The sequence below is a fragment of the Drosophila ficusphila genome, unplaced genomic scaffold (genome assembly GCF_018152265.1).
Source record: "Drosophila ficusphila isolate 14025-0441.05 unplaced genomic scaffold, ASM1815226v1 contig_791, whole genome shotgun sequence".
Classification (NCBI taxonomy): Eukaryota; Metazoa; Arthropoda; class Insecta; order Diptera; family Drosophilidae; genus Drosophila; species Drosophila ficusphila.
This window is the reverse complement of record NW_025064737.1, coordinates 19,252,121-19,277,248: the sequence shown is the minus strand read 5'-3', so window position 1 is coordinate 19,277,248 and position 25,128 is coordinate 19,252,121. Positions and strand designations below refer to the sequence as shown.

The following is a 25,128-nucleotide window of genomic DNA, read 5'->3' as shown; positions in this document are numbered from 1 at the left end:
TAGCTGTATGCCAGTGTGACCGGTTCATAAGGTCACGAGAAGGGTTCAATAATATCGGTTACTTTCTATGGTCACACTGGATTGCCTCTTCAAAGAAGTTTGCGCCTTGTTATTATTTTTATTTAAATCTAATTTATTTAAAAGTAGGTATCATTGTTAAATATTGTTAAGAAGATTACATCTGTAAATCGTAGGGCGTGATACATAAGTCTCATAGTTACCCTAAACCCCTTACTGCAGACTTCCAATGCGACGTTCGAAGGCTCCTTCAATGCGCCTAGCGGCCAAGCGAAGAAACGCGGATCCCGAACCTCCGGAGGAGCCAGAATCGCCTTGTGCCTGGCCCAGCAACTCTCCTTCAATGGAATGGGGCTCTTCCAAAGTTTCCGAAAACCTGGGACCACGAGAAATCAAGCCCGGCGAAAATCCCCTCAAGGAAAGTCGCATCTTCCATGTCCTCTGGCGAAATCAGACCACCAAAAAGCACAAAACTTGGACTGGCAACGGAACCCTTGTGGTCACCGGAACAAACGTTATCCTAAAGGATGACGCTGGTAAAGTTGTGGACACCATGACATGCTTTAAACAGCGGGATTTCCACGAGAACGATCAACTGGAAGTCGGTAGCAAAGATGTGGAAGTCCAGGAGGAGATTAAGACTCTAGAGGAGTGCGTGGCGCAACGCAAGTTGGAGATAGCCAGCTGGTGCCAGAAAATAGATGCAAAGAACGGTCATACGGACACATCACCACCTAATGTGGCTAGTCTTCCCTTCAGATCTCATGTTCTTAAAAAGAGAATGCGGGAAGAAACCTCGGAACTCAACCAAAATGATGAAGCCAGTGCTCCATTCGCGAAGTGTCCTGCTCCATTCACCCATGTGGAATATCTGTGCATGCTAGCTCCGGCGGAACTGCAAGAAAAAATATTACGCTTTCTGGCCGAACACATTAGAAATTTAAAAATGGTAAGAGGATTTTAATGCTAGAACTAGTAGTTTTTCATGCAACAGCTATACCATTTATATTTTAGGATCCTCCCGTTATGAGGGAAATGGTGCAAGTGGTCTGTGATCATCCCGTGTTGCTTAAAACCTTAATCAAACAAACAGAATACAGTGATCTATTTCAACTGTTGGAACCTCAAATACCTTCCTGGTCAGAAATGGGCATTTACGACTCCGCAAAGTTCGAGTTTGTGCACAAATTTTTGGATAATTTGGTGGTAGAGCATGGTGAGAAATGCTGCATTTTGGCCAACAGTCAAGATTGTTTGAGGCTGATAATGGGCTACTGCCAAAGCTATGATATAGGCCATGTGCAGCTGGAAACTCCCCAAGATGTTGATGCCTTCAACTCTTGTGAGGAGATGACACAGATGGTTGGCTTGGTTTTAACTAGGAACTTACCTAATATGCGCTCTCTCTGCTGCAAAAACATCGTCATCTATAATCACAATGCAACAGAGGAAGCCAGGAAACTGCTTGTAACTGGAAAAATGGACAACAGAATATACACGCTAATCACATCTGCTGGTTGTCCTGAAGAAGTGCAATTCTATAGACAACTCAGTCTAAATACGCATGATGATATCGTAGAAGACCTTCAAAATTATAGAAATGGGCTGGCACCGAGAATAACATATGTGAGTATTTAAAGCTTAGTTCTCATAAAAAAAACTTGAATTTTAACATCATTCTTTAGGAGCTATCATCCTGGACAAAGGATGAGCCACCTTTTAGCGAAAAATTTCTGCAGGTGCGTTAAATATTACAATTTTCACCTCCTAGATCCCCTTTAAATTTATTTATTTATTTTACAGGAAACGGCATTAGACGATAGTGTCGAAAACCTTCAGGTTGTTTATTCAAAAAAAAAATTAACGCTTGAATGACAAAAATAAATCCATTGACTTATTCTTTAAAAAAGTGGAATGGAAGAAAACTTCTTTGGCAAACTATAGGTTTAATTTAAATGTTCCTGCAGTTTGTCAATGCGAACGGAATAGTTATTGTAATCTTCGTTGTAAAAGATTTCGCTGCAGGTCACATTCGCTCCAATGGGAAAATAGTCCTCCAAATATTTGATCTGCCCAACAGTGAGTTCTTCAGGCAAACCTAAACAAATCATGGAAAATATAAGTTTTCATTATAATTTTTTAATACTAACCGACCAAATCCAGCTCTGCGGTCATAATGGGGAAGATAAATTGTGGCGGATACCGACGTATATCACTGACATGAGTCGGCACTATGTTTCCATAATCAATAAACAAAATGCTGGGATATCCATCCCCAATCAATTCCAAGGAAAGTCCCCGACACCATTTCCCCTCGTATTTGGCGATACATAGCTCACTTTTTCTAAAAAAAAAAAATTATTAAATGTTTTGAAAGTAAACTGGTGATCCTTACGGTGGAGCGTAGGTTGGGCACTGTGCAATTTTCTCGCCATACTCCTGAATATCTCGCTGCATTTTGGTGATCTCAAAAGCCAATTCTTTGGTGGTGCAGTGCAAGAAACCGTACTTTAGGAAAGTGTTGTCCATCACAATCAAGTCGATATTTTTGCCTGTGGGCAAGGGAACATGTGGAAGGCACTAAGACAGAATATGCTATTAAGAAAAAAACACTTTAAAGGTCAGAATCGTTATGCGTACTTCCTCCTTGTATCCTGGCTCTGATAAAGACGGTTCCACAGGTGTCATTATTGTCTTAAAAAGACGATTTAAGCTGCTATTGATTTCCGTCTCAGTCAGCACAACAATTTGCAAACCCTTGCTATAATCGTACTCTCGCAAAGAGTATTTCATATCGAATACCAAAGCTTGGTCGAGCTCGTACATCATTTCCCTAATGTTCGGACCCAGAAATCGCCTAGGAACTCCACGCAACTGCACAGCGATGGGATAGCACGGCAAACTGGCCAAAACGGAACTGCATTCGTATAAATTTTTCAGCTGCACGACCTCAACGCTGCCATAGTCGATGCATACGACATAGATGTCCTTGGGATCATCAACATTGAGCACCATTGCACGAAAAATTACATTTTCAAACTTGTACAGAACAATTTGACCGCAGACTGGCGTATTAAGCAGTTTTGGAGCAGTTTTTCCCTGAGTTGATACCTCAGTTAGGACTGAGTAATAAGCAATGTCCATATGAATGTCAGCCGAGCGAACGAATACCACATTAGTCTGTTCAAAGGCGGTGATTCTAACTTTGGATCCCGATGGTGGCAGTCCGGGCTTTGGAAACATGCGGCACACTTTTTCGCCAAGTTCGAGCGGCTTCTCTTTGCCGCAGCTTTCCGTGTGCATATCAGCCACATACTCTAAACAAGAGGCATTGCAAAAGGGCATCTTGCAAAACTTACAGAAATTATCTGTCCAATTTTGGCAGACCACGCACTTGCTTACTTCAAATTTTAAGAGGTTTTCAGATGTAGCTGCCTCATCGCAGGCAATCTTTGATCTAAGAGAAATATAGATAAGTTTTAGCCCAATAAAATTGCACACCTTGCAAAGGTGTAAACTTACATTGGAATAGTTCTTCCAGAACGAAAGTGCAGAATAGCCTGCGAAATCCTCGTTTCGTCCTTTAGCTTATAGATATCGTAGCGCTCCAAGGCGAACTCGTATTTTACATTAAGATAGCGCTGAATGGGATCGCTTTCGGCCAACAGTGATCTTTTGGCTTTATAATCCTCTTTGGTAACGAGAGGGGGTCGAAAAAACTCCGGATGCTTGTGTCTTCCGGCCGAGACAGGAACCTCACGGGAGTTGAGATTAACGGGCGTACGTTTAGTGGGCGAAAAAGCAGGAGACGGTTCAGGCATTGGTTCAGTGGATTTCAGAATATCAGGGATAGCGCTTTCTCGCTCCTTCTGGGGACGCCCAGTGACGCACCTGATCAGGTTCGGGTGTCGCTCCACCTGCAGTCGGGCTGCTTCTAGAGATCTTCAAGAAGTTTTTCTGTGCATTTGAGTAATTTTTTAACGTGAATAAACGTGTTTTAACCTACCCGATATTAAGGAAGTATACAAAGTAAACACGCGATACTTTGCGAAATTCCAAGTCGTGGATCAGAGCACGGCCAAAGAAGTTGATAAGCATCCTTTCGGTCACAAAGGGGCTGGACTTGGGGACTACCAGATATGGATATTTCGTTTGTCTTTCGGCACGATCTATCTTTTCATTCTTGGGCGGTAAAGGAGCCACCTCGATCAGATTCTGCCCCGATTCGCTGATGTACTGGTTATGTGCCTCGTCGTAGTAATCTTTGGCCATTGGATTGAAATCAAGCCAGTCGTCCTGAGGATCCTCCATCGCAAATTAACTTTTAAGTTACCTGTACGTTTACCTGGATTCGAATTTCACTCCACGCGCCTGTAGCAAAAAAAGTGACCGTGACCCGAAGTCCAAATTATCTTTGACTAATAACTGTAAATGCTGAAGTACAGAAAAAAGCTGCAACAAGCTTATGCCGTGTTTACACCGCCATTTAAAAAAAAAAATAAATTCCTAGTCCATTTTTAGCAAAAGCCGCTAAAGCGCAATTTTACCCACCGCTGAAGTTCAAATCGCAATAGGAAAGCTTTTACACTGGCTACAAAACTGAATTATTGCACATTATATATTTTTTGTTGTAATTCTTTAATTCTGTGATTTTACATTAGAGACGATACTATCGCGCAATCGACAGGAGTCATGGTACGTACAGTAACAGCGTAGGGAATTCTTGAACATTTAAGAAACGGTCACACTTGAAAAAATACAAGCTGAAAAAATTGTAAACAATTTTTGTATAAAGCTATAAAAATGGTCAAAAACGAGCCGAACTTTGTGGTAGAGCGCATTATAGACAAACGGATAACCAGCACCGGCAAAGTGGAGTACTACATCAAGTGGCGCGGCTATACATCGGCGGATAACACTTGGGAGCCGGAAGAAAACTGCGACTGCCCCAATTTGATCCAAAAATTTGAGGAGTCGCGAGCCAAATCGAAAAAACGCGGCGAGAAAAAGCCGAAGTGTGAGGAAATTCAAAAGCTGCGGGGCTACGACCGCGGACTGGAGCTGGCCGAGATCGTAGGCGCCACGGATGTTACGGGGGACATCAAATACCTGGTGCGCTGGCAGTACTGCGATGAGTTTGATTTGGTGCCCAGCAGCCAGTTGTCGGAAAAGGATCCTCAGATGCTGATTGCCTACTTCCAGAAGATGGCTCCGTACAGCAGACACATTGCGAAGCGGATGAAGGGTGTGCCAGAAGAGCTGCGATTAGCTGTCTCCACCACCAGCTATCCGCAAACCAGCGCAGCTCCCGTCGAACTTCATCCGGAGGTGGATCAGTCAGCCGATTTGGTCGGGCAACTGGGGGGAATACCGCAAGTTGAACAGGTGCAACAGCACCATACGCACATGGATCTTGCCGATGATCCCGACGATCTGGCCAGCGTTTCCTACTCGATTCCAGTGCCCGGTGTCGGTGACATTGGCATCGATGTGCCCATGACCGAGAATCAATAAGGACGCAAGCAAATTCTTTTGCTCATCGTTTAATATTATATCTTAAGTTAACTCTTATATAAAACTAGCTTGGCTCGTCCAGATTTATGTAACCCAGCTGTCCAGAGCGAAAGAAGTGAATAAACTTCCGTGCGGCAGCCAATAAATTTGTCATAACCTCTACCCTTCCATCGTATTGTTTGACCTTGTGGAACAGCTCCTCTCGGTGAGCGTACTCCGCCAGCACGGCACTGATATTGTCACTGGGTCCGGAGTTCAGTTTTAGCTTCTCCACGTAGTCGTATCTGCGGTGAGTATTCAGCCAGTATAGCAGGTAGTCAGCTATCAGATCCTCGCCCACAATGTGATCGGGTAGGCAACCCACTAAGGCCAGTTTCATGCCCATTTCGTCATCTTTCACGGAGGGCTGTAGGATTCCAGGTGTGTCGATCATGTAGACGGGTGGGTTCTCCTGGATTTTGATGCGCTCTCCAACGGCGCGAGTAATACCCGCTTCTGCTCCCACACGAGCGGCGCTCTTCTTTTTGAGATGAACATTCCGGAGGACATTAATCACAGAGCTCTTGCCCACATTGGGCACTCCAATGATCATTAGATTGTGCTCCGCTGTCTGGGTTCGATTAAATCGACTACTTTCGGTAACAAGACGAGTGGCCAAAGGCAGGATGTCCAGCACACCATGGTTCCTCTGATCCTTGCAGTTGGTGAAAAGAATGTGCTTAAGTTCCGGTTGCTGTCGTCTTAATTGTTGAAGCACATTTTTTTGCTGCTTTGTTCCGAGTAAATCAACTTTGTTGAGCACCAGAATATGGGGTTTAACGCCACTCCCTATGGAATATTTCCGGATAAACACAATTTTTGATTTTAGGTGTACCCACCTGTGATTGTGTCGAAAAACTGAGAGTTCCTGCCCGCCAGCGGGATGCGTGCATCGTGAATTTCTACAATGCAGTCCACACTTTTCAGTTTTTGTTGGATTTGTCGCATGCCTTTGGTCATGTGACCAGGAAACCAGTTGATTCTCTGTTTTGCTGGTAACCGAAAGGCACTTCGAAAGGGATTCAGCTGAGCTGCCATGATGCGAAATCCATACGAAGCTACCAATTTCAATTCCAAACAAAAAACAGCTGTTACGCAGTGACGTAACAGTTGACCACAGGCTCTGAATTATGGGGGGTCACACTGCATGGTTCCCATTAAAAGACATCTTCTTGGCGGGGTCACAATTTTAATTTTAAACACTAAAAATATGTTTTTAAATATTTCTGAGTATTGCAAATAAATGGCTTTTGATTTTATAAAAAATATTCAAATGTTTCAGTAACTACGAACTTGAAAAAATGGAATGTGGACAACTTAACGAGATTCTGAAGTAACCTAATTTTACCTAAATTTACAGCTCATCTTTTTTATGACCAATATGAATTAGATGATCTTCTGGTTTCACCTCGTATTTCAGCAGTTTGACATAGCTTTTTAGTAGCTTTCGCCAATAGCACTTAATGTCTTTCATGCGCAGGTGTTGCCAAATGAACTCGTATCCCCGCTGTGCGATTTCCTGAGCCAAGACATCGTTTCGCTTAAAGAAAGACAAGATTTCCTCATATTCCTGCTGGCTGGGATAACTCTTTAGGGGCACATAATGCACCCAGGGCTTTAACTGGTTGTAGAAGAACTCCTGCCACTCGTCACCCACATGGAAGATCAGTGATTTGCAAAGGAACAAGTGCTTCAGTCGAAAACTAGCAGCCACTCCGCGGAAATTAAACAAGTACTTGTACTTGCAGTGATCCTCGAAGGAAACCTCATCGGCAGCCGGTGCATCTAGGGTGTCTTTTGGCGATTTCCAGCCTTGGTTCTTGGTGTATTGAGCCTCTACCAACTCGGGATTGCGGCGAGAAAGCAGGATCAAAGAGTCCCGTTCGTCAGAGGTGCGAGATCCCCGAAAGAATCCTAGATTCCGCTTTTGCGACCAGGGAATAGCTGCCGCACGTTTTTCTAGCTTTTCGCGCATCTGATCCCAGCGTCCGATGCCACGAGGATGTAGCTTGGTGGCTGGTCCTCCGGCCCAGAATGTCCAAGCAGGATACATTATGTCGCGGTAATCCATTGTTTTGGAGAATGAGAACACAGGTCCGCCTGCTGTGTTTCCCCAGGCGGCATTTAGTTGCGGATAATCCCTGGTGTTTATTATCAAGTCCATGTTGGGTAGCGTCGCCACCAGAGGCAGGAGGAAGTGTTCAATGCCCTGACAACGAGCTGGGAACATGCAGTTGGCATCCCGGTATAAACGATGTTCGTAAATCTTGTATTTCGTGCCATATCTCGCCGAACTTTCGATCATTTGACGGGTGACACCTGTTGACTTGTAGGGAGCCATATCCTGCTTCAAAACATTTGCGTGGCAGGAGCAATCGGAGTCCTTTGGATCACTGCTGCACGGCTTAAAGTCGGCATTAGCTTTTTCGATTTGTTTAAGTATCTTGAAGCTAACTAAGAGGGATTCATTAACACAAAACTTATTTCAAAGCCGGCAACAAGTTGCTTACATTCATCATGGTTATTTATCTCAGGTTGACCTTGTTCGCAGGTTTTTTGCTCGGCACTGCATAGTCCTTCATCCTCTGCATATCCTTTTCTTATAAAAATAGTTAAAAATGTGATTATTATATGTTTTATGAGCATTTCTTTTGAGGTAAACAAATTTTCAGGCCTTCGATTACGGCGTCAGCAGTAGGGTTGCCTAATGATAAAACAATTATCGATAGGCAACAATTTACTACCACTTAGTTAAGCTTTAACCTAAATAATATAACAATAAGAAATAAAACAAAATTGATGTTGCATTCAGTAATTAAACTTTAAATAATTCTTATATTCAATAGAAAAATCCAATGTGTTGCAGCCCTGTTCACAAATCAGTGATTCAACTGTTATTTAATTAAAGTGACCATGTCTATTTTTTCAGTGGGAAGCCGATTAAAAATGTATATCATTTTGTATGGCACACAAAGTTGTGGTAACCCTAACCACGTAACTGTTCCCCGAATTTTACTTTTCCACGCGGTGTGGATACACTGGCCGCTACTACCATTATAAAAAACCAACAAGAAACGTCGAAAGTTTTCTCCGTGTTAAAACCAACTAAATAGCCAAATTACTAACGAAAACGACGATTTGCTAAACGCAAATTATGCGTGCGGCACCCAGTGCAATCGAAACCACGTAAACCCAACGAACGCGAGTGTTTTAGACCACCTGCAACTAAAACAACCACCATTGTACATAATTTACACGAAGATTTTTGCAACAACAACAACAAAGGACGCCGCGCTGAAAGAGAGAAGTTGACATAACTGCAAAAGTAAATTATACTAAACAGTGGTGGGCACAACAACAAAACCCCGATTAATCCCGGGTAGTACATTTGGCAACGAATACAAAGAAAAAGGAAATTGCAAAAGCCAATTGGAGTGGGAGTGGCACTTGCTGAAATGCTGTTGTTTTGTTGAGACTATTGCCAAAAACGCCATAAAAATTCAGATGAAAAAGGTAATACATATTGTGGTTTTATTTTTGCAAGTGTATAAAGGTGTTCGTGTGTGTGTATGTGGGCGTACTACGAATAACAGTTAATTGACCACTCATCGATTTTTTAGCCCCTTTATAGTGGGCCTTAAAAAAAGCAACTTAAATTCATTTCACCTCACGATCTGATCGTCAGATAAAAAGCAAAAATAAAAAAGCCGTTGGAAAAGTTGCCAGCCGTCATTAAGTTGATTTGCTACCGCCGCTGATGCTGCGATTTAATTTAACTCATTCGCCTGGCATTTGGATTGCTTTCGAGCTCCAGTTTCCCATTCCGTTGAATTCCACCTGGGCTTTCGGTTTCCCATTGCCGGATTTTCCTCGCCCAAAATCGTATCGCTTTCGTTTTCACATTGGACGGCATTATAATGGTTTTTTTTGTAGTTCGCGACCTAGGGTCGTACCGCCCCTCCCCCTCGGGCGCCTGCCCATCAAACCACCTGACTAATTAGTGTTGAGTTATTAACTTGATAATTATCGCTAGCCATGAGCGCGAGGTGCTCTACGGGAGTTCTGCATTACAGGGAAACTTCCGTGTCTTTAACTAACCAAAACTCTGTAAATAGAACTAGCAATAGCGACTATTTTTTTTTTTTTACAATTTTGAAACAATTATTTTAAAAGGTACTTAGATGCATTCAATTTAGGTATTTAAAACAGAAATAGCTTTTGTGCAATATACGGAAGTATAACTGTAACTGTATCTTGCAGTGACTAAGAAATAACTTTTATATCTTGAGGTCTTTTCGTTAAACTCGTTTGGAACACCATATCGAAATACTGAAAAAACAAAATAAACACAGTAATCCGAGCTTGGCGGCTGACAAAAGCTTCGCTTTGTTTATGGAAATACATATCGTCATAATTAAGCTTTGGACTCTGAAGTCACACTTAAATCTCTGCGCATTGAAACGTATCGATGCGATTGAGGGCCTCACTATCTGGGAGAATGAGTTTTCCAATCAATGGTTCTTGGGAGAAAAACTACGACTCATTTGCATATCAATGGCGTGGAACCCTGGCTTTAATGACTCCAGGTTGATTTCCATTCTGGGTAGCCTTTTCGTTTGTGTAATACCGGAAGTTGATGGAAATTCTTGTTTTGATTACGTATTGATAATGGTCTTAGAATGTTTGTAAACGGACGTCTGCCAGTTGGTTTGCTTCCGTTGGTTAGTGGCCAATTTTAACAGCTGCCATTAGCCGCAGTCACGCAGTCTGGCCCATACATCAATTATGTATTCCTTTGGGCAGGCAAATGACTCAACCCCCGCCCAAAAGGCACCCATTTCCACAAAACTCCCACTTCACCCCAAAACTTTGCATGCCTAACCCAACCAAATGATTCATCAAAACTTGGCGTAGGCAGTTTATGCAGATTCTTTACCTTTATGTCAGCCAAGTGGCTGTAACACATTTTCATTATGCTTCGCTCTCGCACCCAATTTCTCGCTCTCAATTTTTCAGACATTTCCTGGCCGAAAGTGCGCCTGCGCATTGGAAAATCGTTTTCCAGAGCGGTAACTCTTATGTTAGAAGTGTGTTGAATTTGTAATTATCAGGGTTGGGCAAACCCATCCGTTGGAGAGTCTATTTTGACATACTGCTTTTTGGGTTTGGATTTATTTTTTGTAACATTGGAGAAAAACTAACAGATTTAATCACAATTGTTCACAGACAGGATTTTACCACTTTGAATTATTATATATTACATATTTAACTTTCAAATAATCTTGCTGGTTATTCATTTTCAAAAGCTTGATCAATTTTCTTTGCTTTATTTTAATACGATTTCTAGAGATAACGACTATAATTTTTTAGGAATTTTTCATTCTCCCCGTCTTGTTAATTCAATTGTGCACACTTTCTTTCGGTGGCGTTTGAAAGTTGGGCTGCCAAGAAAAGTATATCCATTTCGCTGCGCATTGCATGTGTCCAGCTGTGTCAGCTTCTTTGGAATTCTTTGATGTTTTGGAACTGACGGTCCGTAGATAATTTAGTATGAGCATATTGCTTGCATGCAGACTGACCGCCACGAGATCATTAGCTCATCGTTAGCTAATGGATGATACTGCAACTGCATAAGTAATACATCTGTTTGTGTCATTAACCTCGGAACGGGTTTCCTGCGCTCGCGGTTGAAAAAACGCTTGCGTTTGGCGGCGGCTCTAATCTGCATAGAATGCGGAGCGTCTTGGAAATGTCAACTCCCCCAGAGAAACCAGTTCTCCGATTGCCAGTGGGCCAAATCGTGTTTGGTAGTAATTCGCTGTGTTTCGGGGCGCATGCGTGACCGTTCGACAGTTGGCTTTGTTTTCCTTCGGTTGTTTACTCTTGGGTTATTGATCGGAAAGCGCACGATTCGATTTTCCGTCCGCTTATCAACACGCACACAACGGAACAGCTAATACTGCGGATCTATTTAGTCATGGGCTGTGTGTCATGTAGCCAACGGCTATCAGCATGAACACACTGCTCCAGTTTTCTGACTGAGCTCCGCAGGCACTCTCCGACTTTTGCTGAATATCGCTCTCCGGAATGCCCGTCGGAAATTTTAGTTCCGAATACTCTAACAGCGGGTACTCACTGATTTTAAGTGATTTTAGCAATTTGTCTTTATGCCAGTAAACAATTAGTTACAGCTAAATATTGTCCCAGTAAAATTTCAAACAAAACTACCATACAACTTTAGAATCATTCATTTTCAACGGTACCTTATATGGTTTACCAATTAAATTATTATATTCTTTTTCAGTCGTGCGTTGTAATCGAATATCATAATGATTTGCCTCCAAAATTGTAATTCATTCAAAAAACCAATATTTTTTTTTTTTAGAAATTGTTTTTAAATATGGCTTTGCGAAAAAAGCCTCACTGTATTTAATGTGGCCGGGGATTCAAAGTAGTTATGTTTTATTATAGATTATTATTCAGAATAAATTAAATTTTTTCAATTTAGAAGCTTTGGATTGACTTATGAATAGGGTTGCGTGCTTCGTTTTTGGCCAATGCTGGATAGCCTAATGCGACTGGAAGAGTTGGTGGCCCACGGTGTGCAGAAGGCCTATGGGCTAACTGTCTCTGCTGCTGCCACTGCCACCGCCACCGCTTTATGCTGCGCAGGCAGCAGCGCCAGCATAACGGGCGGAGTGAGATGAGAGCGCTGGCGAGCCGAGCGCCCAAATGAGTTACAAAGCAGCGCCACACATCGACGGTCGACGTTCGACGTTCGCTCGCCGTTGCCGTTGCCTTTGAATTTGCCTCACTTTGCTCGCTGGCTGAGTGACTCGTGGTTCGGTCGAAAATCGCCTTATCGTGTGTATCCCCCTGCGGAATTGAATTTGGAAGTGTACACATACTCGTATATGCGTATATACATATAGTTAACCCAGTCCATTAAATTATTTGAGTGCCTAAATCGTGAACATCGCATAAAGCTGGTTTTGAATTTGTTTTGCTTTTGTTTTCCACGCGATTAATTAGCGAATCGATAAGTCCTAAGAAAGGGCAAGGAATCTCCGCCCCCCCAAGGGAAACTCACCACACCCACTTAAATCGGGGAATCTCGTATCTCTCCGGGCTGTATTTCCCATTTCCAGCAGTGCGTAGAAGTGCATTTCGAAACAATTTTCATGTGAGAATTGAGTTTCATGTGGCTGTTTTGTTTAACTGATTCACTGGTCGCCAAGTGCTACGCTTTGTGTTTTTGTGCATATGAAATTATCAATTGTTTACGCTTTATCGCTGAAACAAGGTCTACGCATAGTATATAATATATATACAATGGATACAGTCACTTTATGTACTTCTACAATGGATTTTCCTACGCGGAGCGACAAAGATTAATGTTTTGCAAAGGTAAATGAGTTTTTATTTAGCAATTATCTCTGCCAAGGCAGCCACAAGTTTGCATTTGTTTTGGAAAATCGATTTTTCGAGAGAGAGAGAGAGAGGGCGCTGCTCTCTTTCCGCCTCTCAGCTGATTGTCGGGGGGGGGAAGTGGGCGGTGTTGAAGGGGCGGTGGGTGCTGGTGTTGTTCCAGCCCCTTTTTCCTTGACACGCTACCTTTACCCGCAGATACTTTTCTTTTGCGTGCTGTGTGCAATTGATTCCGCTCCCCAATGGATCGCCACTGAGTCACTGGCCCACACTCTTCAAGATGTAGTTTTTCGGTGGCAAATATCCAAAAGGCCATGTTGAAACACCATCTGCCAGCTGGCGGAAGAGGGTTGTTCCATGCGGTCGTTGCGATATGAATATTGGCCACCCTCCGAGCCGGAAAACTTTGTGCAAGCCAACCCATTTGGCCCTTATTTATTGGTTTCTAAGCCCCTGGAACACCCCCAAAGATTGCAGTCAGATGTCTCCTGTTAATTAAACACGTATGCAGTATTTATGGAGCTATCGTACTCATCAGATTGCCACACTGAAGAAAAAAAATCTAAATCAGATATGATATTTCTAGTCTGGAAAAATGAGATTCTATAGTTTCAATTACTGTCAACCACGATAAAACCCAAATAACTTTCTGGGATAGTTGATTATTGTTTTCAATGAAACTATAGATTTTCTTGCAACATATACAAAACGGATGAGCAATTTCTATGACATATTTAGTCGTTGCAGCCCATGGCTTTGCCTTTAAATTCGTAATGCCTTAGAATAATGACAAATTGTTTTGGACAAGTCTATATATGGGCGCACCTCAAGCTTTGTACCTACTGTGAGCAAGAATTCAATTGACTGAGAAATAAATTTCATTACTTATGGCTTGCCAAAGTCGCATGTAAAGTATTTATAACCCGTACATATGCACAGCGAATAAATGGAGGCCATATATGACAACCCAGAGGCGTCGCCCACATGCGAAGTTGCCGCAGAGATATAATAATAACTCTGAAGCAATATGTGTCGAGATATGTGCGTTCCCCAAGCTTCGCTCTCGTTTCTCCCCTTCTGTTGTCTTAGGCATAACGTAAACAGTTTTAAATTACAGAAGTGTTTGTACCCAGATTTGTCTGATATATGAGATCCCATAGCCAACTCCCTTTATCTGCCTGTGAGAAGTGGTTCAGATACCGAAACCTGTCCATGCCATCAAGTGCTTTGGATATCATCACTTTTACTGCTTGCAAAGAGTTTTCATTTATCTGAAAAGAATTTCCCCATCGCCGGCACACCTGCTGGCCATTCATTGATATGAGTTCGGCCCGTTTTCTTGGCCACATTCAAGATCAATTTGTTGGAATGCCGCTCGACATGTGTAGAACCACTTAGTTAGGGTATTTCCACTCGTCCCCTGCTATTTGTTTTTATGAAACTAATGTAGAGTCATTTTCGAATTTGGGTTAAAAATGTGTGAATGAAATATGGAATCGAATCGAAAAAACAAGCAGAAAGACGTGCCCGGGGGAATCTGTAGTCCGGAGTCTTTTCGTCCGCTTTATTTCTTGGAGTCACTTGGCATAGATTGGTAATGCCACTCGAAAACCCACAGGCAGACAGTCAAATAGATAGATAGATAGATAGGGAGCAGGAAACTGGGTCATTTGCCTAGCGTCTGTCTTGTTTAAATACTAGCGCCTGATTTATTGGGGACTTTGTAAAGTTGATTAATCAAATTGACTCGTGCGCGACTGTTTATTTCTGGTTTCGTTTTTGTCCGCTGCAGTTTTGGGTATTTTTCTCACATTTTCATTTAAGTTTGGGTTGCGTTGTCAAATTTATGGCCCTTTAGAGTCTTTGCCCGCGATGATATTGTGGAATTATGTTGCATAAGTTGTGTACAATCTCTGGCATTGTGTCCGTAGATAAAGCTTCATTAAGTCGCTTTGAAAAACAGAAAACGGGAAGGATCTGAAGGGAACCGCACCTTTGTATAATCCTCTTAAATGTGTAGGAGTTTCTAGGCTGTGCTTCATAAATAACATTCTTTAAGCCCACAAAATCCAGTAAATACTGTTGACCGGTGGCTGTTGACTAACATTCCCTTTGATTACGATGGAAAAGCCCCTTTTCCATAGTTATTTTTTATGGATTATCTGGTAATTATTGTTATTGGCTATTCCACAGCTTCCGTTTCTTGCATTTCTCCCTCTTTTTGCTGATTAGCCGGCAATAAACGGAGCCGACGACGCCGATTTGATGGCGGTTGTCTCGCCAAAGTTTAATAATTGTGGGGGAAGCGTGATGCTTTAAGGTGCCTGGGGGCCACGTGGGGTTTATTTTTCTTTTTGGTGGCTGCAGAGAGGGCAGACATTTGAGTGGAATTCCGCGTCATTTAATGGCCGCTGTGCGAACATTTTTCCCCATTTGTTTTGTGTGGACCGTAATGATATACCCAAGACCATGGCATCTTTTTCCTACGAATGTGAATTGAACATTACTTTGCTGGCTCTTTTTTATTAGGTTTTCGGTTTTCTCTTTTTGTCTCTGGCGTCTTTTCAGCGATTACAAAACTTCCACCATTAATTATAGCGATAGACTCTTTTTCTCCCATGACGCATAGAAAAATTGTATGCCATTTTTGCATAGCTGTAATTGATGATACGCTCCAAGAGCTTACAGAATATTATGCACTGGCCATGGTGCACTTCCGCTCCATTTGAAGTCAATGAGATGCTTGACTGCCATACTTAACTAACGAGGTAGCAAATGGGGTCGCAATATGGTTCTGCAGGCTCAATTTGCAGTTTAATTTTAAAAACGCTTTGAGCAATTTTATTATTTTATCTTTGTATCCCCTTCTAAAAAAATGATATTCCACATTCAATGAGTTTCCTCGGTGCAATTATTGCATAACATTTATAATTGAGATCACTAAAGGTGAATCGGTAAATTAGCTTAATAAGCTCAATAAAAACATTCAATTGAGATGGGAAACAGTGTCGCCTTAAGAATTTAAATGGGTCTTATAAGCTTTTTTACATTATATGAGTATATCTTCCTGAAAATGTTTTAATATTTTTTCCCAACTTTTTGTCATTCCAGGTAAGCTTCATGTTAAACTAAGCGGAAATGCGTGCGTCTCACTTTTCATATGGCCATGGATTGCAATCGATTGTCAGACGGTTCAAGGTCGAGGAATCTGCCCACATCCGATGATTGAGTATTAACGAGTGCCCATATCTCTTACGGAATCGGTTTGAATTGAGCGCTGCGTGCTCGAGTGCTTAAGACCCAGCCCAAGCTGGAGACACGTCGAGCAGTTTTCAAGAGCTTCGATTGACACAAAAACTGTGCGGCAGCAAGAACAACAAGGGGTTTCGCTATTTAAAGAGATCTTTTATTGCAGTTCAGGCCAACCACGCGAGCTTAAGCCTGTTAAGACTTGTTCTTCCAGATAAAAAATGTAGGCAGTTTTTGTATTTTGTTTTTTTTTTTCATTAAAGGTACTTTATTTATTGGTTGTGATTTACGTTATAAACAGCCCCACTGCTAACACTCCAATCAAAAACTCTACTCTTAACATACTTTCCAAGTATTTTATTTCCGACTAGTCATCATCAGTAAACCAAACACTTGTCCCCACTGTTCATTGGAGTGCCCAGAGCACAATTGAATTCTCGTCCAAACTCCGGGGAATTGCTCAGCGGTCCATTCACATCCCATCTCTCCAGTGTGTGCTGCATCAGAGGCATCGATTTCAGGATTTCTTGCTGGTCATTCTTTGCCCAGCATCGCGTCTGTGCGAAGTATATGAAAAAAAGCTGTGTGTTGGTAAAGTTCAGCTCCGGCAGAGTTTCTTTCGACAAAAGTACACGCAATTTGTGGTCCTGCTGCTCCAACCAGGCCAAATAGGCGTTAAAAGCCAAGTTAAGACCGCTGCTATCGGCTATAATCTCCCTTAGTCTGGTGGCATTGCGAAATTCGCCAGGTTCGTTGTACAAGTAACTACTGTACTGAGCCCGCTGGCATTCGCTGACATTTCGGTAACCAGACATGGTATAATCGTTCCATAGAGACGTCGCCTGAGGGTGATGGTTCCATTCCTCTTCGTCGAAGGCCTGAACCAAAGCACTGGCCAATCGCTGGCCCACCAATGCGTATTTCAGTGCCCTGGGATAGTAGTAATTGTAATAGGGAGGCTGCAGCAGGCCCCATCCAACCAGGACCGTTTGCTGACGGGGCGACAAGGCAGCTCGCACCTCAAAAGCATCCAGAATGCCATCTCCATCTTGGTTAAAGTCGTTTCCCCTCAGAGCTTCAAACTGCTGCCGTGAGCGATATTTGAGGGTCACCTCCAAGCGATGCCAATAGTCTTCGTTCTTCTGGAACTGCAACCCGGACAGATCCAAACTCTGGTAATCCGGCAGCAGGACTCGATATTGCGAAAGTCTTGTTCTGGCCGCCCTGCGATCGTTCTCGTCCATCCATTCCACATGAAACTGCTCCTCGAGGGCCTTGATCACATCGCTGAAAATTGCATTCAGATCGTGTTTGGCATTATCACGTTGCACGTGACGTTGGAACAACTCGCCCAGAACTTGAGGGAATAGTCGCTGTGTTACCAAAACACATTGGCGAGCACGTTGCGAAGGAACCTCCTCCGGCGGTTGATTCAGTTCATTTGCAGCAACGTAAATAATATAACTGCCTATGGTAATACGATTGTTGGCCCTCACGGTCCTCACCAGATGCTTTACGTATTCCGGGGAGCGCAGGTAGACGTCAGCTGGGAATTCTTCCTCCAGGATTACTTCCACCAGCATTTTAAAGTCCAGCTGATTGCCAAACTCTTTGGTGAGTTCGATTAGGCTCTTTCCATCCTTGTGGCGATGCAATCGGTCTTGACCTGTTCTCGAGCGAACTCCATAAAGGGGAGCCTGTACCGGAGCCTGCGGCTCGTCCTCGTTCTTAATAATGTCCTGCTCTCCCATTTGCTTGCAGAGCTCAAACTCAAAGCGAATAATGTCGCCGGCAAAACGAGCCGCCTCGCCGGTGTCGATGCCAAACCAATCGCGCACATTGTCCGCAACCTGCTGCTGAATCTGCTCGTGAACCGCATTGTTCACTTGAGCATCTTGAGTGGCCAACGAATTGCAGTGCTCCTTGGGAATAATGGTGAGCTTGGGTTCACCGAAGTATATGCTTTTCCCCTGCATTTGTTGAAGGTTCAAATCGAATTCCAAACCCAGAAGAATGTCCAGTCCGTAGTTTCTCCTCATTTCACCCAGTGTTTGCACCCAGTGACGGTTGTGCTGCCAGTTCGAGTTGGGTACATTTCGCAATCCTCCGTTATCCTTGAGGATCTTCATGAGAAAACGACGTCTTTCGCCAGCATTTGCCTCCACTGCGACGCAAGATTCGTAGAAAGCTCGCACCTTCCGGACATTCGCCATACTTGGACCGCTAAAGCTATTTGGATGATGTTGCGTTGGAAGTGGTTGCGTGAGGAGCTGCTGCAATTGCTCCGAGATTTTGGTCTCCATCAGCTGTTGGGCGGTAAACAACTCACTCAGACGAAGTTGCCGCTTGTGATGCTGACCCCACTGACCGCAGGCGTATTCGAAGAAATCCGTACAGGGATCCACGCTGAGGTTCATGTACTTTCGCATATCCGCTGCCATTGATTGGCGCGCCATTTGCTCCTCTCGAGAGTCCGGAAAGTTTCCACCCATCATCTGCATGCGACCCATGTTATTTGGCCGGACTCCAAGCACGGCGTTAAGCTGAACTCCCAGCTGGATCAGCAATCCGAGCAGAAAACTCTTCCAAGCGCTTCTGGTTGTTCTCATCTTGGCGTTGAAAAGACGACTGAATCGAGCTGTTAGGCTGATTGATAAGCCTCGGATGAGAAGGTTCTCCTGGCTGGGCTTGAACCTGGGAGAACTGGGTCAAGTTCGCTCCCAGTCTCTGGAGGTTATCGCACTCCCTGAAGATCTGCGATCTGCGAGAGAAGTAAACAAACTCGGCCTCGCCAGCCGAGAACTTGGCATTGCCAGCAAAACAACACCAGCCGCTTGGTGACAAGGTTTTATTTTACTATCAAGCCGACGAATGTTGTAATTCCTCATTCCGAAAAGGTTTACAACCGCTCCTAGCAAGGGAATCATTTCCGACATATAGTCTATAACTTAAGGGGGGAAATACAATTAGAAGGCCTGAAATGAGGGCTATCTTTGGGAGTGGATTGCAAGTAGGGTGTTAAATGAATCTTAGCGATTCTTTTTGCATGTTATTAGGTAATTATTGAGCAATAAAAATCAGTCAAGTTTTTTGAAAAATATTGTAATTAAGCCCATTTATGATCAATAAAGTGGAGTCGTGTTTTTAGGGAAGGACTTTGCGCCGTGCAGTCTCCAGGTCCAGGATCACGACTTAAACAAAAAACAGCAACTGGGCTTTAAACTTAAAGGTACAGCGCACACCATGAATTATTCCATATTTGAAAAAATTATTTTTCCATTAAAAAATTTGAAGTTAAAAAAAAATTTAAAAATAACGTTTTTTTTCGACTTTGTTTGTAAAAAAAACATGTTATAACAAACAAGTATGAAAAACTGTTATATTCATGGTGTGGAGAATTTAATTTCAAACATAATGCAAAAAACCGCATTCGATTAAAATAAAATCTCTGACCTGTACATTGCACGGCGACTTTGAAAACACGACTTTTCAGGAGAAGCGTTTAAAGTTTACTTTTGTGCATGTCCGCCATATGACACACCCTCACTAAATTGTGTATAACTTTGAAAATAAGGACCGGACGGCTTTATGCTTTTAAAGGCTTATTCTCAGACATATTTAGAGTACATTACCCCAAAAAAAAATTTTTCGAAAAAAAAAATTTCTAATTGTATTTCCCCCTTAACTCAGCAATTATACGTTTTATTTTTTACAATCAGACAAGTATAATATATTTCATTCCTAGAAAATTGAATGATTAGTTTTTAATACAAATATTATTAGTAAGTAGTGCACTTGGTGGCAGGATTCATGGGAGAACCAATGGGACACCGGAACTCTTTTGCAAACTCAGCTGAATTCCTCAAAGGACCATTTACCTCCAAACGATTCCAGGTGTGATTTTGTCGTGCGCTGTAGGGGAATCCCCCCGGTGTCCAATTTCCATCCTTGGGTCGAATCTCCTCCAGACTGCAATGCTGCTGGGCATACGCAACAAAGAAGAGAGCCGTATTCGAGTAGTTAAGATCCGGCAGCGTTTCCTTGGTTAGCTTAGCGAAGTCGTTGTTTGGCTCCTGGAATCCCAGCCAAGTGAGGTAGGCCCGAAAAGCGACATTCAGAGCTGCACTATCCGTGATCAGCTGCCTGGTGGCACTTGAATTGGCCCTCAAATAGTTCTCCACTTGGCGGGCAAAGCACTCACTGCGAATGTGATACTGCCAGGCGGTTAAACCGTCCCAATTGTCCCGCTCGAGCAGTCCAATCGACCAGTGTGGATCGTCGAAAGCCAAGACCAGCTGTTGCGCCAACTTTACGCCCAGTGTGGCATAGCGGAGGGCGTGGCCATAGTGGCGATCGTAGGCAGGAGGCTGCATCAGGGCCAATCCCATATCCAAGCGACGCTGAACTGGTCGCAGTCGCACCCTGGCCTCAAATGCCTCCACGGGATCGGAGGGAGCGGGCATAAATTCTTCAAAAAGGCGGATCATTTTTTGTGATTGAACCGCTCCCAAAATCTGGCGGAGATTTTGCCAATAGTTGCCACGCTCCAGCTGCAACTTGAGGATCAGTGGACGGTCGTAACTGGCAACCTCTAGTCGTATGTTCCTTAGTTTTTCCTGCCCCACCCGCTGGCTGCCCTCCTCCAGCCATTCTGCACCCAGACTTTTCCGCAAAGCTCCCTTTAATGTATCATATAGATTGTCGAGATCCCTTCTGTTATCCTCCGCTCCGAACTGGCGGGCATAAAGTTCTCCCAAAGCGGAGGGCAACAGGTCCTTGGTCCTTTCAAGACATTCTCCCTTCCTCAGCTGCGGACGATCCTCTAAAGGAAAATTTAGAGCAGAAACCGCTCTGTACATGATATAGTTAGCCACTAAACTCATATTCTGAGCAGTCACAGTGCGTTTAAGCTGGCGAAAGTATTCCGGTGCTGCCATGTAAACTGGCTTAAAGATATCCTTGCCATAACTGGCTGCCACATAAGATTCCAGATCGAGTTCAAATAAATTTTTTAGCTCAGGCAACGTTTTACGGGTGTAGTTAGCCAGGTAAAGCTGTTCTTCGGCATCGAAAGGATTGAAGGGTTCACCTCGCATTCCACCACACAACTCATGCTCAAAACTTAGAATATCGGCTGCCAGGCGAGCAGATTCCTCATTTCCCAGGGCCAACCAAGTCTTAAGTTCAGAAGCCATTTGATGTTCTAGCGGCTCGTAAATAGAGTCCCTGATATCGAGTCTATTCTGGGTGCAAAGCTCTTTCGGGATTATAGTGCTGGGTTCGCTCAAATACAAGCTGTTCTCGCTCACACTTTCATAATTATAACCCACTCGAAGTCCGATGAGTATGTCCATTCCATAGCGGAATCTCAGGATGCCCAGAACTCTTAGCCAGTCGTAATCGTGATGATGCACAGCCCACTGGGATCCAGGAACCGCTGGAAATCCTCCATTCTGACTGATGAAATCACTGAGAAATTGCTGTTGCTGCTGACTTTGTTGTGCCTGTGCCGCCACACAAGATTTGAAGAACTCCTTGGTCTGCCGAACTAAAGCGCTATCCTCCCGCTTCACAGCCTCCTCCAAAAGCAGAAGAAGTTCTCGATCCGTTTGATGCTTAAGTTGTTCCTGCGGCGTATAAGTTGATTTCCAATTGCCGCAGGCATAGGCGTAGAAATCCACACAGGGATCAATGTTGCTGTCCACATGGTTGCCCATATCCTGGGATTTTGATCGACGCACTGTCTGCTCCGTTTGGTAGATCCGCTGGAATGGAGGTGGTGCATCCTCTGTAGAAACTACATGCAGTTGGGGTAACCAGAGAAGCCACAGTAAAAGTGTCGTCCAACCCGGGTCCGACATGTTGCCGGAGCTCGGTGAAGCTATCGACTGCCTTTCCCACTCGAATCGCATTCCAGCAGCCGAGAATCCAAGATTGATATGACTGGGGGTCAGTTGAGGTTATCAGTAAGGAGAGAAAAGAGCGGACAGAGTAAGAGATTCGCTCCTAAAACTGATTGGAACGTTGTAAAAATTAAAGAGCAACACTCTTTTTCTATTAGAGTCTTTCAAATACTAAAATTACTTGTGTAACTTAAACTCATTGGACTGTCTTTTTTTTGCTGCACTCGTATTGAAAAAAGTCTGTCTGCCAATGAGTTAGTTAATGAGTTAATAAAATGAATTTATAAACTTCTCAATAAAACTCAACTCTCAAAAGCACATCTTTAATTGGATAAAGAATATTTAATCGTTAGCTTTTTTTTTGTGCATGGGAAATTGAATTTTTTGATGGACATTAATTGGCCTTTTAAATAAAAGGTTAATCTGTTTTCTAAATTGTTGAGACTTCAAAAAGACTTTAATTAAGTTAATAAAAAAGTGATCGATGGAAACTCACATAAAAGTGAATAAAGTGCAGGTTTTTATTTCTTAGTCTGGTGAAATACATTTATATCTTATAAATGGAGGGCAAAATATCCTCTTAGTAGAGGGCGCACTTGTACCGGGCATTCAACTTATCTTCCCTGGAACAACCGAAGGCATTGGCAAACTGCTGCGAATTGGATAAAGCAGCATTAACGCGCAGGTTTTCGGGCAGCTCGTCGAATCGCTCCACAGATTCAGGATAGTCGGTGCAGTAGAGCTGTGCATAACCCAAGTAGAATAGCTGATTGTGATCGTGTTCCAATAGAGGCAGACTTTCCCGCTGATAAATAACCGGAGTTTCGGCGGCATTCTTCAGCCACTGTTGATAGGCGCGATAAGCTATATCCAAAGCTCCATTATCGGCCACCACTCGACGCAGAAGATCCTTATCCTGAACGGGCTTACCCTTGTATTCCACGAAGATGGCGTACTGCTCCTGGAAGCACTGACTCCTTCGTGAGTACGAACTTTCCGACGTGTGATCCCACCAGTTGTTTTGATAGCCATACGCATCATACCTTCTGCCCACGCCATCAAATCCATGCAGCATTTGGCGGGCGAGGAGCACACCCAAAGTTGCGTACTTCAAGGCATTTGGATAGGCCGAGTCCCAGAAGAATCTCGCCTGCAGGAAAGTGATCGGCACCTGGATGCGGTTCTTCTGAATCTCGTAGTGCGGCAGCTTGTAAACTTCCTCTTCGGGCACGGGTTCCTCCACTAATTTTGCCAGTCCCCGTTGAGTGTGCCACTGCAGAACGGCCACCAAATTGGGGTAAAATCGTTCAGGATGCAGATCGAATCCGTGCATCTGGCGAATCAACAGATTGTCGTCATGGTTTCGGAACTGCAGCTTCAAGGCCTCCAGTTTGCTGATGGCCTTCTGCCTGGTCTCCAAAGTCAGCCAAAGTAAACGCTCCGAGGCCTGCAGATCCTCCCTGAAAACTCGCTTTATATCCGACCACGTTGACTGCATCTCGTTGATCATCTGCATGTTGCGGTAGTTGCGATGGAACAGGCTCTCCAGTTGCTGGGGGAAAAACTTCTGGACCAGTTGGACACACCAGATATCCTGTTGCTGCGTTGCCGGCACTCGAGCGGCATCCAAAGCTTCCAGGGCCTTCCACATTGTATAATTGGCCAAATGCAGTTTGGGTGTTTCCCTAATCACGTCCACCAAGTTGGAAAAGTAATCCTCCGGTGACTCATACAAATCCATGTAGAGGTTATCGTTGAAAATGAACTGAAGATAGCGAGTTACATCCACATAGCTGCCATAGGCTGTCTTCATTTCGGCGGCGGTCCTTTGGCGAGTGGTTTGCTCCAAAGTGAGAGCGGGATTGTGTGGCAATCCCTTGGCCAAGTGCTGTTCCACTTTCAGCACCTGATCGGCCACCTCTCGCAGCCAGTGTTCCGATTGGCCGGGGAAGTATAGCCTTAGCTTCTTGTAGATTGAATCTTCGTAGAGTTCCCGAGTGCCATCGTAGTGATCATGCAAATAGTAACGACGGCTCATGGGAAAATCGGGAGCTCCGATCTTCAGGCGATGCATTCTCTCCTCCTTGTAGTCGAGAATCACTTTCAGTCCAATGAAGATGTCCACTCCCAGCTTTCGCTTTAGGTTGGCCACCACCTGCAGCCAATCATACTCGTACTGATACCAGGATGGAACTCGAATCTCTGGCCAACCGCCTCGGAAATCCGCCACATTTAGCAGAGTATTCAAAAGAGAATTGGTGTTGTTTGATTGCGAACGGCATGATCCGAAAAAGTTCTTCAACTGCCGATCGGCGCTGTTTTCAGCGCCCCTTGTGGCACTCTTGAGCATGTCAGCGCTCTTTCGGATGTATAATTCCTGGAGCTCCTCGAGGTAGTTGGTCCGCTGCTTGGACACTCGAGCGGGATGCAAACGAGGCCAGTTTCCACAGGCATAGTTGTAGAAATTGGAGCAAGGTTTCTCCTGGTCCTCCCCGGCCATATAAGCCTTGATGTGAGCCGCTTTGGCCAGGCGCAGGATGTCAATGGAGTAGTTGGTGGCCATGGAATCCGATAGGGAAGCATCTGATAGGCTTACGAAGAGAAGGATGACTCCCAGCAGGAGTCGCAGCCTATCAACCGTCATCTTTAGTTAACCGTAGACTTTTTCCGTGTGATCCGAATGATTGCCGAAACAAAACTGAGCGGCAAATCGAGAGATGCGTCGATTTTTGACTTGAAAACAGAGGCTTATCGTCACCGGGACCGCTTGATTGGTTAATTAGTTCCATTAACCGATGCAGTGAATTTGCTCAGCCTCTCAATTGCGCGACTGACCTAAAATTCTAATTCGAGTGCTCATTTTCATCCCGGTTCTCTTTACTTGGCATCGTGTAATCTCGTTTTTTGTGGGCTTTATTCGCACTTGACCCCCAAGGTAGTTGCTCGCAGAGCTCGACTCCCCCTCTCTTATAATACG

General features: G+C 43.9%; 8 protein-coding genes across 9 annotated transcripts; 2 read left to right on the top strand and 6 right to left on the bottom strand.

Moving 5' to 3' along the window:
* The first annotated feature begins 77 nt into the window (after positions 1-77).
* LOC108095973 lies at positions 78-1,917 on the top strand. 2 transcript variants are annotated; one of them, XM_017197315.1, is made up of 5 exons: positions 78-143; positions 241-967; positions 1,033-1,644; positions 1,704-1,757; positions 1,822-1,917. In XM_017197315.1, the coding sequence occupies exons 2-5, from the start codon at positions 248-250 to the stop codon at positions 1,891-1,893; spliced, it is 1,458 nt and encodes a 485-aa protein (XP_017052804.1). In that variant the 5' UTR covers positions 78-143; positions 241-247; the 3' UTR covers positions 1,894-1,917. The 2 variants fall into 2 exon arrangements, with proteins under 2 accessions (XP_017052804.1, XP_017052805.1); XM_017197316.1 differs by having other exon boundaries at positions 88-143; positions 218-967.
* LOC108095972 (protein vreteno) lies at positions 1,839-4,420 on the bottom strand. Its single transcript, XM_017197314.1, has 6 exons — positions 4,025-4,420; positions 3,541-3,960; positions 2,659-3,475; positions 2,414-2,598; positions 2,169-2,362; positions 1,839-2,116 (listed from the first exon to the last, which is right to left on the bottom strand). Exons 1-6 carry the CDS (start codon positions 4,327-4,329, stop codon positions 1,965-1,967), a joined length of 2,073 nt encoding a protein of 690 aa, XP_017052803.1. The 5' UTR covers positions 4,330-4,420; the 3' UTR covers positions 1,839-1,964.
* Positions 4,421-4,747: 327 nt separating this feature from the next.
* LOC108095982 (chromobox protein homolog 1) lies at positions 4,748-5,694 on the top strand. The gene has a single exon (XM_017197326.2). The coding sequence runs from the start codon at positions 4,822-4,824 to the stop codon at positions 5,530-5,532; it is 711 nt and encodes a 236-aa protein (XP_017052815.1). The 5' UTR covers positions 4,748-4,821; the 3' UTR covers positions 5,533-5,694.
* Positions 5,546-6,642, bottom strand: LOC108095980 (mitochondrial ribosome-associated GTPase 1). The gene is made up of 2 exons (XM_017197325.1): positions 6,411-6,642; positions 5,546-6,360 (listed from the first exon to the last, which is right to left on the bottom strand). Exons 1-2 carry the CDS (start codon positions 6,607-6,609, stop codon positions 5,597-5,599), a joined length of 963 nt encoding a protein of 320 aa, XP_017052814.1. The 5' UTR covers positions 6,610-6,642; the 3' UTR covers positions 5,546-5,596.
* Positions 6,643-6,737: 95 nt separating this feature from the next.
* On the bottom strand, positions 6,738-8,278 carry LOC108095759 (O-glucosyltransferase rumi). The gene is made up of 2 exons (XM_017196952.2): positions 8,082-8,278; positions 6,738-8,025 (listed from the first exon to the last, which is right to left on the bottom strand). Exons 1-2 carry the CDS (start codon positions 8,215-8,217, stop codon positions 6,926-6,928), a joined length of 1,236 nt encoding a protein of 411 aa, XP_017052441.1. The 5' UTR covers positions 8,218-8,278; the 3' UTR covers positions 6,738-6,925.
* Positions 8,279-16,590: 8,312 nt separating this feature from the next.
* On the bottom strand, positions 16,591-19,200 carry LOC108095754 (endothelin-converting enzyme homolog). The gene has a single exon (XM_017196947.1). The coding sequence runs from the start codon at positions 18,855-18,857 to the stop codon at positions 16,626-16,628; it is 2,232 nt and encodes a 743-aa protein (XP_017052436.1). The 5' UTR covers positions 18,858-19,200; the 3' UTR covers positions 16,591-16,625.
* Positions 19,201-19,921: 721 nt separating this feature from the next.
* LOC108095755 (neprilysin-4) lies at positions 19,922-22,557 on the bottom strand. Its single transcript, XM_017196948.2, has one exon. It carries the CDS (start codon positions 22,158-22,160, stop codon positions 20,028-20,030), a length of 2,133 nt encoding a protein of 710 aa, XP_017052437.1. The 5' UTR covers positions 22,161-22,557; the 3' UTR covers positions 19,922-20,027.
* Positions 22,558-22,654: 97 nt separating this feature from the next.
* Positions 22,655-24,956, bottom strand: LOC108095756 (neprilysin-1). Its single transcript, XM_017196949.2, has one exon. It carries the CDS (start codon positions 24,793-24,795, stop codon positions 22,732-22,734), a length of 2,064 nt encoding a protein of 687 aa, XP_017052438.1. The 5' UTR covers positions 24,796-24,956; the 3' UTR covers positions 22,655-22,731.
* Positions 24,957-25,128: the final 172 nt, after the last annotated feature.

Coding starts and splice junctions, on each gene's coding strand:
- LOC108095973 (XM_017197315.1), top strand. CDS start 248: ATGCGACGTTCGAAGGCTCCTTCAATGCGCCTAGCGGCCAAGCGAAGA. Junction 968..1,032: donor ACATTAGAAATTTAAAAATG/GTAAGAGGATTT, acceptor TTTATATTTTAG/GATCCTCCCGTTATGAGGGA. Junction 1,645..1,703: donor TGGCACCGAGAATAACATAT/GTGAGTATTTAA, acceptor ATCATTCTTTAG/GAGCTATCATCCTGGACAAA.
- LOC108095972 (XM_017197314.1), bottom strand. CDS start 4,329: ATGGAGGATCCTCAGGACGACTGGCTTGATTTCAATCCAATGGCCAAA. Junction 2,599..2,658: donor AGCCAGGATACAAGGAGGAA/GTACGCATAACG, acceptor ATTCTGTCTTAG/TGCCTTCCACATGTTCCCTT. Junction 2,117..2,168: donor CGCAGAGCTGGATTTGGTCG/GTTAGTATTAAA, acceptor TGATTTGTTTAG/GTTTGCCTGAAGAACTCACT.
- LOC108095982 (XM_017197326.2), top strand. CDS start 4,822: ATGGTCAAAAACGAGCCGAACTTTGTGGTAGAGCGCATTATAGACAAA.
- LOC108095980 (XM_017197325.1), bottom strand. CDS start 6,609: ATGGCAGCTCAGCTGAATCCCTTTCGAAGTGCCTTTCGGTTACCAGCA. Junction 6,361..6,410: donor GTTTTTCGACACAATCACAG/GTGGGTACACCT, acceptor AATATTCCATAG/GGAGTGGCGTTAAACCCCAT.
- LOC108095759 (XM_017196952.2), bottom strand. CDS start 8,217: ATGCTCATAAAACATATAATAATCACATTTTTAACTATTTTTATAAGA. Junction 8,026..8,081: donor GATAAATAACCATGATGAAT/GTAAGCAACTTG, acceptor AATCCCTCTTAG/TTAGCTTCAAGATACTTAAA.
- LOC108095754 (XM_017196947.1), bottom strand. CDS start 18,857: ATGAGAACAACCAGAAGCGCTTGGAAGAGTTTTCTGCTCGGATTGCTG.
- LOC108095755 (XM_017196948.2), bottom strand. CDS start 22,160: ATGCGATTCGAGTGGGAAAGGCAGTCGATAGCTTCACCGAGCTCCGGC.
- LOC108095756 (XM_017196949.2), bottom strand. CDS start 24,795: ATGACGGTTGATAGGCTGCGACTCCTGCTGGGAGTCATCCTTCTCTTC.